This window comes from Vigna angularis, chromosome 1 (genome assembly GCF_016808095.1).
Source record: "Vigna angularis cultivar LongXiaoDou No.4 chromosome 1, ASM1680809v1, whole genome shotgun sequence".
In the NCBI taxonomy this organism is placed as follows: domain Eukaryota; kingdom Viridiplantae; phylum Streptophyta; class Magnoliopsida; order Fabales; family Fabaceae; genus Vigna; species Vigna angularis.
Window position 1 is genome coordinate 45340942 of NC_068970.1, and position 12911 is coordinate 45353852.

General features: G+C 27.2%; 1 protein-coding gene and 1 non-coding gene across 2 annotated transcripts; both read right to left on the reverse strand.

Annotated features, from left to right (window-relative positions):
- Window positions 1-6758: 6758 nt before the first annotated feature.
- Window positions 6759-6831, reverse strand: TRNAF-GAA (transfer RNA phenylalanine (anticodon GAA)). The gene has a single exon. It is a non-coding gene; the product is annotated as a tRNA-Phe (tRNA).
- Window positions 6832-7189: 358 nt separating this feature from the next.
- On the reverse strand, window positions 7190-9416 carry LOC108319393 (cytochrome b561 domain-containing protein At4g18260). Its single transcript, XM_017550507.2, has 4 exons — window positions 9179-9416; window positions 8860-9024; window positions 7945-8093; window positions 7190-7832 (listed from the first exon to the last, which is right to left on the reverse strand). Exons 1-4 carry the CDS (start codon window positions 9302-9304, stop codon window positions 7484-7486), a joined length of 789 nt encoding a protein of 262 aa, XP_017405996.1. The 5' UTR covers window positions 9305-9416; the 3' UTR covers window positions 7190-7483.
- Window positions 9417-12911: the final 3495 nt, after the last annotated feature.

Below are 12911 nucleotides of genomic sequence, written 5' to 3' on the forward strand. Positions count from 1 at the left end.
TATAAGTTAAACAAGAAAATCCACAATTAATTATGATAACTTTATTAATAAGTAATTAGACCACGTGGCCCAAGTCTATTCATGTTGAGCTATCAAAACGGGTCACTTGGCCCGATCTACCACAGGTTGGCTACTTAGTGAGTCAACCCAACCTAGTTCACTTATAGCGAATTCAAAAAAGTTGAACTCGACCCAACCCACCATGGGTTGGTAAGTTAAACGGGTTGACACATATAATTATAAATTTTTTTTCTTCAATCCCAAAAAAAATACAATTTTTTTCTAATTGAAATCTAAATAAAGCTCAATCCAAATACAATCCAAAATTACAAAAATATAATACAATCCAAATACATTTACAGATAAAAGAACATTTATGGTTTTCGTTTTTTTAATATAATTTAATATTTAGAATTTATAGGTGGGTTAGTGAACCAACCCGACTCACCACAGGTTCAACCTAGGTGAGTTGAGTTCTTAGTGGGTTAAGTTCATCTTTGGTTCGTGTCAAAATTTGCAAATTTTTTTAATCCAAACTCGATTCGAACCCGTGATGGGTCGGGTTGACTTGCGGGTTTTAATCGATTTTGACAACTCTACATCCAGGTAAAGATCAATAAATAGTAAGTAACACATTTTATGAAGTATATTAATTAAGTTCATTATTATAAACTAAATACATTTTGACGCACTAGGCTGACTTGAAGGTCGAATGTCTTCTACAAGCACAATCCTTTGTTCAGCTAACATAGGACGAGTAGTCTTGAAGAGGACGAAGAAGGCTTGGAGCGCTTTGAATGTTTGTCCAAGTCTTCGTAAGATATATTTGGCTTTGTAAGAATAATTGGTGCCTATGTGGAACCGACTTATATTCTGTGAAGAGAAATGTTTATAGAGCATTCATAAACTATTAAAAAGTAATTAATCTTAAATTGTACAACCTAACAATTGAAAATTCAATACATATAAATTATTAGTATTGTCTCATCTTTGGAGACAATAAAAAAATTTCATATTGAATCTCAAATGGAAATTTAAGGCTAACTAATACAACAACAATATCAAACAAATATATAAGCATGTAATTGGCCAAATTTAAAAAAAATCAATATATTAAACATACAATAATTACATTAAACAACATATATAAAAAAATGTTTCAAATAATTAAAAATATTTGGCGTGAAGGAACCCAAAAATGAGAGCGAGACAAGAGTGAGAGAGACCAAGACTAACTACTCAAACGCGAACCAACAACAAAGACAACAACAATATCAAACGCATCAGACCAAGATCAAGACGAACCTGCAATGCTACAACACCCAATGAGAAAAGATGACAATGACCATCAAAATGCAACAAAGACACCAAAATGCGAAGAAAAACAACATTAGGAGAAGAAAGATAAAAACAAGAACGAAAGAAAGAAATAAACGAGAAATGAGAAGAATAATAAATGATAATGATGACAAAAAACTAGTTTCCAGAGACAAAGGAGAAGAATGCAACGACACTAATGAACATGACCTTTCACAGGTTGTAAAAATTCATAAATTAATTTTATAAAGATGAGTATATGTTTTGGTTATATATAAAACCGAAGTTTATACTATGGTTGCATGAGTATAAGCCTCAATTCTTTCAAATAAGCTGAAGCTTATACTCATGTAGTTAGGATATATAGGCTTGGGTTTAACTTAAAATCGAAGCATTTACTTTGACATGCAAGAAAAAGTTTTTCAAGAATATCACTATTTTTATAAATGTTTTATTTTTCTTGAAACTGAAATATACTAGATGAAGCTAAAAACATCTTTTTTGGGATCATCAACACCTATCTAAATTAAAGATAATATGTGCTAACATTTAACAAACTTTAAGTACTAAAATGAGTCATATCAACTAGAGAAACATAATAGATTTTGATTTAAAAAATGAGAAAAAAAATGTAAGTTTGTCTTTTCTAAAAGTCATTAAAGCATATATGGAGTACTAGTTGAACAATATCTTTTAGATTTCGATATTTTGTTACGTTGATAAAAATATTCTTATTATATTTAGATTCATCTATGAAAGATTTGCCATGATTTTTTTTTCTATCTTCATGTTTTTCCTTAATGAAGTAAAAGATAAATCTGGCAAAAGTTATAAAAGTTTAAAGGAGTGATAAATAGAAACAAAATACATTTATACTAGCATTTCTACTTTTTTAAATTCACATGATGTTCCACATCAACACACTTGCTTTCATACATCTCTAACAAAATGGAATAACAAAAAAAACACCTTGTTCATCATTGAGTAATGTTATTATTGTTTGCTTATAAATAGAATGTTCTCTTTTTGTTTCTCTTGAAAATGAAATTCCATATATTACCGCTTCAAATGAACCTTTAATTCATATCTCTTTTTGTGTCTGAGTCTATGTTCTGTCCATGATATGTCTCTAACAAATGTGTTTTTCTTGAATATTCCATCTTCAAAAGGAGTTTCATTGTTATTGATATCTCCTTCTTTACTTTTTCACTTCATGATTTTAGTTTTGTCTAAAAGGTCTTACTTATTCCATTTGTTGAATTATTGTCGATCATCTCTAACTTTCAAAATCAAATCATATAATATAAGTTTTATCTGAAATTTTCAATATATATCACAACCTAAATCGATAATTAAGATGAATGTATTCAATATTTAATATTTTCCTCGTTTAAATTAAAAACTAAAATCATAAATAAAAAAATTAAACAATGCAACCTATTTAAGAAAGAAAATAGAAAAAGATAAAAGGTCAGATCACAGATCCAACAACCAAACAATTTCTCTTTTCATAGTTCTCTAAATATTCAAATTCAAATTTCAATAATTAATAGATTCAATTAATCAATCAAATTACTAATACAAATCAAATGAAAATTATTCAATCTAATTATCGGATTATTTAATTGATTTTTAATTTGATTTCTAAAAGAAACAAAAATTAATATCATAAACATTAAATGATAGTTAAACATCATAATTCGAGATTCTCAAGAATAATTATTCACTAAAGAAGAACAAAAGAAACAAAATTGAAAGAATAAGATAAACAAACAATTTGATAATGAAAGAAAATTAGAAATTTTTTTTGTGTTATTTTATTTCTATTATATTTGCATTTTCATATTTTACTTGTTAGTAATTTTGCAACTACCCATTTTTTTATTATAGTATTTTGTTTATGTTTTTTTTTCATTTTATTTAGGTTTAATTAATTTTTAAGTTTTTCACAAATTTCAATATTTTTAATTAAGTTGGTATTAAACTTTTTTATTAAGTATTCAAAATTTTATATTTTTTAGTTGAATCATTATTTTATCATGTAATATTAATTACTTGTCTTCACGTATTATACAATAAATGTGAGATTTTAAAGTTAATATAAAACATACTTAATGTAAAACGAAAATTCTTTAATTCTACATTAATACAATTTTATTTTTTATTAATTAATTTTTTAATTAACATATTATGTAAGTAAGAAGATGAAAATAACATTCACATAACTCAGTTAAAAAAAATTAAATGACATAAACTCAATTAAAAAAATTTAAGTACTGAATAAAAAAATTATTAATTTATTAGAAGCTCAATTAAAATACTGTAACTTACGAAGAATTTACAACTTAATTAAGCCTTTTATGTATTCCATAAATTTGCTTTTTTGAGTTTTAGTTTAATTCTATTGAAAATAATATGTAAATGATGGAAATTGTGTAGTGTAGATAAGACAATGGATTGTGTTTTTGTGTGTGTGTTTTTTTATCTATATGATTTTAACTCGATATTTTGTTTAATGGACCAACAACCATCCTTTAAAACAATTAATGACCTGTTTGAACAAAAGAATTTATAAGCACTTATAAGAAAAAAATAAATTTCTTCATATACTAAAATTTGTTTATGAAAAACTAGTTTGTATATCTCAAATATTTTCAATTTTTTAATATTTAATTTGTTATCAATAGAAGTTTATGAAAAGCGGAAAATAAAGTAATAAAATAAAACAAAGGATAATATAATAAGTATCGCATTAATAATCATTATTTGAAATTCTAAAAGTTAATTTTATTCTAGTTTTATAAATTAATCCGTATAGAATTAAAAGTTAAAAGAAAAACTAAAAAATAGAAAATAATCTAATTTTTTCGTATGGTCAATGTAAATCTTTTTGTATTTTTTAAGAGGAAAAGAAAAACAGGCAAAAGATATGCGGTGAACGTGGATCGAACACGTGACCTTCAAATCTTCAGTCTGACGCTCTCCCAAATGAATTATCCCCGCTTGTTGGTGATTGATATATTTTTTTTGTTTATATACATTTGTTATATATTAATATTATATATTTCTTATTTATTTGAAGAATGTTTATAAAATTATTGAAACCAAGCGATCAAAAAACATAAAATAGAAACTGAGCCATGATAAGATGGAAAAAGGAAATAAAAAAAGTGAAAAGTAAATTCATATATTCACTAATCATACAATTTTCTTATTATAGTTATTTAAAAATTTATATATAAGTTTAAATAATTAATAGATTTAATTAATTAATACAACTGTTAATAGAAAACAAATCAAAATATCCTTCCATCTAATATGAATTTAATTATCAAGTCAGGACAATGGATTTTTCAATTAATTTCTAAAATAAAAAATACATTAATATTGTAAATCCGCAATTAAAGAAGTAAAAAATAATTTCAAAACAATAAATTATCAGTACAAACTTAATTTGAATTATTTAGTTTTCTTATTATTTTAGTTCTATTATACTTGCAGTTTTCATTTTTACTTTGAGTTATCCATTTTTTGTGATTATAATATTTCATGTATTTATTTTATTTTATTTATTTTCATCAAATTTATTTACTTTGGATGTTAGTGTATTTTTATTGAGAATATGTTATAGTGATGAATAAATTATAATGCTTTTCTGGACTCATTTACATTGAATTGAATCATGTAGAAAGTCATTAACTTTATAATATATATGTTAGTGGTGATATTCATCCGTTCGTGTTCTTTTTCATGTACATATTTTAACTTAATACTAGTTTCAAATTCGTCTAGGCATATCTGTATGTGTGTTTCTTAACAAAATTTAGAGACAGAGGAAAACAATAATAATTATTTTTAAATTTATTATTAAATTATGAGAAAATCAACATGAGAATGATCTATAAGATTATAAAAGTTAATATTTTTGAAAAAAATGTAAAGAGTTGGTTTTGTAAAAATATAAATGATAAAATTATATAAAAATATAAAATAAACTTTTTAAAAATATAAATGATAGAATTGTAAAAATATATAAATTAGATTTATTAAAAGAATAAGTTAGTGTATGAACAACCTGATAATGTCTTCTTTAAGCTAGTTTGAGTCACAAGACAAAGATGAAATTATGGAAGTAGAAGTGATGCAAAAACTATGGATATGAAAGTTAACCTCACGGTTTTTGGTGTGGTATCATGGGTTTGGTGAGTATTTGTGGTGGAATTGAGGTGTTTGAAGGATCTTTTGATAGGTTATTTACCTCGGTTAGAACTGCGGTCTAAAGTGTCAGACCTTTCTACCTCGCTTGTATATGCCGCGGTTCTAAAACTGAAGCATATATTCAAAAACAACCGTTGTCGTTTTCCTTCGCTATACTAGTAGAACCTCATGAGATGCTCTAACATTGATAATATCTCTCTCTTTTTAAAATAAATAAATAAATAATGTTTTAAAAGTATAAGCACTCGTGCGTCTGTGATAATCTAGTACTTATTACCTTATTTTCTTTTCTAACTATTTCAAAAATACCAAAATACAACATTTTCAAAAAAACTAAAAACATCTACGTTTTGATACAAGCAAACAACTCTTCCTAAAAACTACGCAACTCTGATTTCACATTTTAAATAAGAATACGTAGGCGCAAAATCAATCATTGTCGGATCTAAAAAACTAAAAAATATCTTTTGTTATTTAGAGTATTATTTTTCGAAGATGATTAAACATTTTGAAAATCACATCAACTTTGCTATTTAATTATAGGTATTTCCTTTGGGCACACCTATTAGAATGCTAGTACATTCCCTCCAAGAATCTGATTTTCGTAAATTATATCTTATTTTATTATATTTTATAGTTTTTCTAAAATAAACTATGATAACGATTCCAAACTTTTTTTAAATCCACTATTTTTGTTTACCATCCGTCACAATTTCAATTCTGACAATATATATATTACTTCACAGAAAATTGAAACAAAATGAAAATTTTTGTATTAAAAAGAAATTGTATTTTTATCATATTAAATTAACTATTTGTCCTCAAATATACTATTTATAATGAAACCTATTGAAGCTGGTTGAACTCCCTTAGGAGGTATATTATAAACGATATTTTTAAAATACGAGTTTATGGAGGGGGTAAACCAAAGCAATAAAATAAAATAATCGATAATAAATTAGTATAGCATTAATAATCATTATTTGAAATTCTAAAATTTCCTTTTATTCTGCTTTTATAAATTAATCCGCAGAGGATTAAAAAATTAATAAAATGCTATTATTAGAAAAAAGAAAGAAAGATAAGAGTCTAATTTTTACGTATTGTAAATGTAAACATTTTGGTACGTTTAAAACATTTATACTAGTTCTAACTTTTGTGTAAATAACAGTATGTAATTGAAATATTATATAAAATATTTAAATTGTTGAATTAAAAGGTAATGCGGTGAGCGTGGATCGAACACGCGACCTTCAGATCTTCAGTCTGACGCTCTCCCAACTGAGCTATCCCCGCTCGTTAAATATATAACCTAAACTTTATTTTATCTATATATATATATATATAAATATATATGTATTTATTATTTTACTTTTAAATTAATCTTATTTAGTTTTTCTATATGAAGAATGTATATGAGAAACTTGCCTAATAATTTAATAAAAGAAGATAGCCTCTATGAGTTATGTCATCAATTTAAGCATAGTTATAATTCTATAGAGTGCTTGAGTTGAAAGTATTCATGATTGCTAACTGGTGAATAAGCGAAGGAACAAAGGCTTTCGTTTGAAATACTGTGATTCTGTGACCCTTATTTGTGTTGCAAAATCTAAAGAAAAGAAAAATACGTCATAAAGATTTGCTTCTAATCATGTATTCCAAAATCATATTCAAATATTCAAAGACTGCTTCCACAACTGTCTATACATTCTGTGGTCAGTGTCCACACGCACACTTATAATATTCGTAATACATGTGAAAGTATGTGCATAGAAAAAATACAAGAAAAGAGATAACATACACCAATCAAACTTCACCTTTTGATGAATGCACTCTATCTTCATAAAATCAGCTCCCACTTGCATAAAGTGCAGGCACCAAAAACCAAAGTGAAAACAAACCAATACCCTCTAAAAAATGTAATCTAAAGAGAGAGAAAGAAGTGTCATTAGTCAAACAAATTCTCAAGTGCATTTCTCTTTCTTCCACATGCAACCGGTAACAACTCCTTTTGAGTTTGGCTTTGAGGAATGTCTTGGATAGATGACAGAATTGACGACTCACTTCCTATAATCACTCCTTGCTTTTTCATATATTCCACTTTGTCTTGGAAGAGGTAAACCAATCCAATGATAGTGACTTCCACAGTGAAAAGGATAGTCCAAAGTGTGGTGCTTTTTAAGGTTCTCTTATGGTAGGCTTTCAAACCAGTGTAAATGTTGATGACCCCCGTAAGAGAAACTATTGTTCCCAGTATCCAATGTAGTAAGTACCAATAACTCCTCTCTTTTTTTCCCCTGCAAACTCAGTTACAAATTATATAACATTACTATACTAGGCAAAGTTTGCTGTTTGGAATAATGAGCTTAGCAGGTTTGTAAAACCAAGTGAAAATTTTGATGAATGAACCTGTGTGGTCTGAAAAATCCAATCAAGCCTTGCACCAATATAGCACCATAAAGTGCCAGGCCTAACTTCTGATGGTTGTTATCAAATGAATTTTCAAACTTTTTCAGGGACATTGCAGCTCCAACTGTGGCAAGAAGTACTGAAAGCATCTGTTCGATGAAATGTTAGACTGTGAACAATGAAGAATTCAAGGAAAAAAAACTGTATGTTTGTATATACAATGCATCCAAATTAGAACAGAAGCCCACAGATAATATTAATGTATGTTAATTCTTGAATAGTTTAGTTTGTTGATGATCAAACTTGTTAACTTAAAGGAGCCAAAGTAATATAAAGCCTGTGGTCTGAAAGGGAAAGAGAGAATAAGAAAAAGCACTTTGTGCACTAAGGTAGAAAGGCACATAGGTATAACAGAACAGAAAATTCTCTGCGACTTTACATGTATAACAACTCCTAATTAGCTCAATTCAAATGATAATCATGACATAGTGGTTAACTAAAAGAAATAAAAAAAGCAATATGAAGGTGTGGTCGAAAGGAAAATAGATCATCGAAAAAAGCTCTGTACACCCCACTACTAAAGTTAAAGCAAGTTATGATTATGTTGTAAAACAAAGATCAAAAACTTAATGATGGCATGATGTAACTTTCAAGAAACATCTCATACTCTATGTCTACTTACTATATTGCCACTACTCCTATTTTTTGAACTTTCTACAGCATAATCAACACTTCAGCATAATAACGTGAGAGGTTAGAGAAGTAACATCAAATCAATCTTATGGTCTAGATATACATGGTAGAAGGGTGAAGATCAATTAGCTCCACTCATGGTACTATACTTTCCCAACATGTATATGACGTGCATGCTAAAGTATGAATAGCTTTTACGAGAAGAAATTGAAGAGAAATGACCTGAAAACCAACATGGAGATAGAAGAGAACTTTACTCCTTCTAGATCCGGGTTCTGCCTTAATGGACCCTCTGATGAGAAGTATTCCCAGTGGCATTAAAAAACCAGTTGAAGCCCACAGTAGCAGTCCATGTACTGCAATATCAGATGTCTTCTGTTGATTCATCTGATATAGTAAAAGGTGGGGTGTTAGACAAACAAATGAAGTTTACTAGTTTGTGATAATCATGTATGTAATCAAGGGGCATTGGTTTGGTGAAGAAGAAGCAGATGAAGATGATGAAAAGTTATAAATGAAACTACAAAGAAAGAGGCACTACCTTGTAAACTTTGTTATTTGTGTTATTGTGACTACTAGAGTGATTGCCCTCCTCATAGGCCATGCAGTCACTGAATAGAAGAGCAGAAACATAAAATGAAGCCAATGGTTTCCAAAGGGTATGCATTCTCACAACCCAACAAGAGGGAAAAACTGAGCCTACAAATGGCTACCCTTAAGAGCTCTCTCTCTCTCTCTCTCTTTGAGTTTTGATGATGGTTTAGGATATGATTGTTTTTTGGGATGGCTAAGGGAGCTTTTAAAGTGTGGTGAAGGACTTCATTCTTCTACTTTTTGTATAAGAAGCTTTACAAAAGTATGTAATATGAATATACTAATTAAAGTGCAATGGTCCTTTAATTGACCTAAATCCAACATGGGTTAGTTGAGTGTAAACGTTGGAAGTATTAAGAAGTGAGTAAAATCTAAAAAAGGTTAAAGTTTGTTCATTTGAAGGTGGGGTTGGTTGAGATTTGCTTACATTGTCATGGACGAGTTGAATTGTGAAACGAAGAGGTCAAAAACATACAGGAATGCACTTGACTTGAGAAACTGACACCAACATTTTGTAAAGGTAACATAAAGTGGACAACATTATCCGGCATCACCACTCCATACCCATTGTATTCTTGCTTTCAATTATTGCTTTCTTCCATTATTTTGAAAATCCTTATTATATGCATAATTATTTATAATTTTATTATAATAATATATTTTTTTAAATTTCATTACGAATTGTATTGTTATAAGATGGTTATTTATGGAAACGATATTTTCAAAATACCACCCTTTATTAATGGCAAGAATCCAACTTCTTTCTGAATACAATATAATGCTCTTAGTCCATCTAAAACGTTTTGTAATATTGTGTCATAGTGTTGACTATGTGTTTATTATTTATCCTTAGTTTCGTAACATTGTTGAGGATACTAAATTGTAGTGATTTTACATATATTTTATTTCTCGTTTCCAAAATTTGGCCACCAAAAGGTAAACTATCAAAGTCTTTAGAACTAAGAATATATATATATATATATATATATATATATATATATATATATATATATATATATATATATATATATTATAATTATAAGTTGTCACAAAGAAAAACAATACAAAGCAATTCAAGAAATAAAGCGTCATATATAATAATTCGGTTAAGAAGAATGTCAAGCATGGGTGTGGGAAGAGATTGATCTGAAGTCCAATTGTCATCAGATCTTATTAAATAAATGAATATGGACATAAAACATCATTCGGTACCCATAAAGTTTTTCAGGAGATGTTGAAAAAATGTCTTTGGTTTTTTTATTATGATATATAGGTAAACAGTCTAACGTGATAATCTCATTTAAAACATTAAAAATTGCTGCTCAATTTCAATGGCATGGTATGCATAAAGACATTGGTAATTTTGTTAAATAGTACCTCATTTGTCAACAACTAAGTATACGAATGATTTTAATGGAGAGATAATGTCACAAAGAAAAACATCACAAAGATAATTCAAGAAATTATAAGTGTCAAAAAGAATAATTTTGTTAAGGAAAAGGACCACGTACAAGAGAGTCAATTTCAAATATGGGAGAGTATGATACAACAAAACAATTGGTTATAATCTCAGTAGTTGCTTTAGAGTATAGAAATATTCTTCTTCCATTGTAATGAACTCATAATGCCATAATGCATACAAAGACTTGTCCACATTTTCATTTCTTTGCGCATTATCTTTTAGTGTAAAAGTATTAAAATAACTTCCTTTGAATTTGTCCGCTTTTTGTATAATGAGATGCAAAACGTAAATTACAAAAATAGGGTAAAAGGAATACAATTTACCGAACTGGATGGTGTCTATCGATGGGGGATTTTGAGTATTTTCTATGAATGTTTAGAGAAGAATTAAGAAAAAAGTTAAAAACATTTACGACGCCCACCATGTTTTTCTTTCATTTTACTTATATTTGTCTTCTGAAAAGTGTTCATAGCTTAAAAGTTAGATATTTTTATTATATAAATAACAATAGTAGTAAATATTTTATGATGCGTCGATGAATGTGTTCAATGTTTACATGTGCAAGAAATGGTTTGTTTCAAAAGTCATTAATTTGCACAAAAAATTAGTTCAATTATAAATTATTTCACTTTTACCTTCTGTTTCAATAGACAATTTTGTCGTTTGTTTTAGAAATTTAAATATATTAAATTTAAATTATTTTCATTTCAGAATTATATACTTTTCTAATATTTTATTTGAATAATATAATTCAAATTTATTACATTTTAATTTTAATTATTATCAAATACAAAAGTTTATATTTCAACTTTACATACATTGATTAAAAAACCACTACAGACTTCAACATAACTTCCTAAATGTTAAATCCTAAGTGACACCATCTAAAAGTAATAATTGTTAATGTTAACAAAAGATGTTTGAGATCAGGAAAGAAAAATATTGATATTGAATAAAAAATCGTATGAATTGATAATTAACTTATATTAAAAAAGAAATTTTAATAATAAAATAATTAAAAAATACCTACGATCAACTTTAATTTTAAAAAAATATTTATAAACATTAATAAAAATAGTATTAAATTGATGACGTCTTGAGCTTGATTATATCTACAAAAAAATTGTACTGATTTTGAACGACTTTAATTTAAAAAATATATATTATTAACATTAATAAAAAATAATAATATAGGTGATCATGCCCTTAACTTTGGTTAAGTCTATAAATCTGGACTTCTTTTGAGCAGTCATATAAATATAAGAGATATGGATTTAAAAGAAAAAAATATAAATAATTTAAAACTTTTAACATTTTTAAATGAAATTTAAAATTAATTATTTTAAATAATTAAATTAATCTTATAATGTTGTAAAATTTTATATATAAATAATATGTTTTGTCCTTTTTTTATAATTAAATTACTTTTTCTTAGTCAATGTCTATTCTAATAATTAGTCTTTTCTTCCTAGTTCGCATTAAATCTCAAATTGCTGGAATCGTGCTAACGCAGTAGAATGACATGACACCAACACCTATTTAACAAAGTCTAATTATCATTTAACATCACTCAGTTTCAATACAAAACTCTCATCACCAATATAAATAAGTAATCATTAAACCATATTTTTTTTTCCCAGAAATAATACAGGGCAATCAGGTCTATTTTGGTGTTACTGTATTATATATGTGATCGGGATCACGGACTCGACAAAGTAATATATGTTGAGAGTATCTCGACCGGTACCAACGATGAACCATTAGTAGAGATTAGGACAAAAAAGGACTAACCATAATTAACAAAAAATTAACAAAGAAAATGAATTAGCAAAATTTTAAATAAATTAAGGAAGGTAATCATCTCGGCAGTCTAACTTAACTAGACAAAAGTACGTAAAGTCAATATAAATATGATTGTTATTGAGATAATTAATTATATATTTATTATAACTTTTGTTATTACTTGATATATTTACTTGATTTACCTAATTTAGGTTTTAAAGTATTTTTTACAGGCACACTCCTTCCTGAATGAGAACGATATTTGTATTTATGAACATCTCATAATACCTAGAAGCTCAAAAAGGATATCTCGAATAGAAGCCTAATAGTGTAAAGAACCTTTTGTGGAGTCCTTGCAGTGTGATTTCGGTTTGATAAGAACATTTAACGCCTGTCATGGGATCGAGATACGCTCTGTGAAGAAAAAATGGCCCTA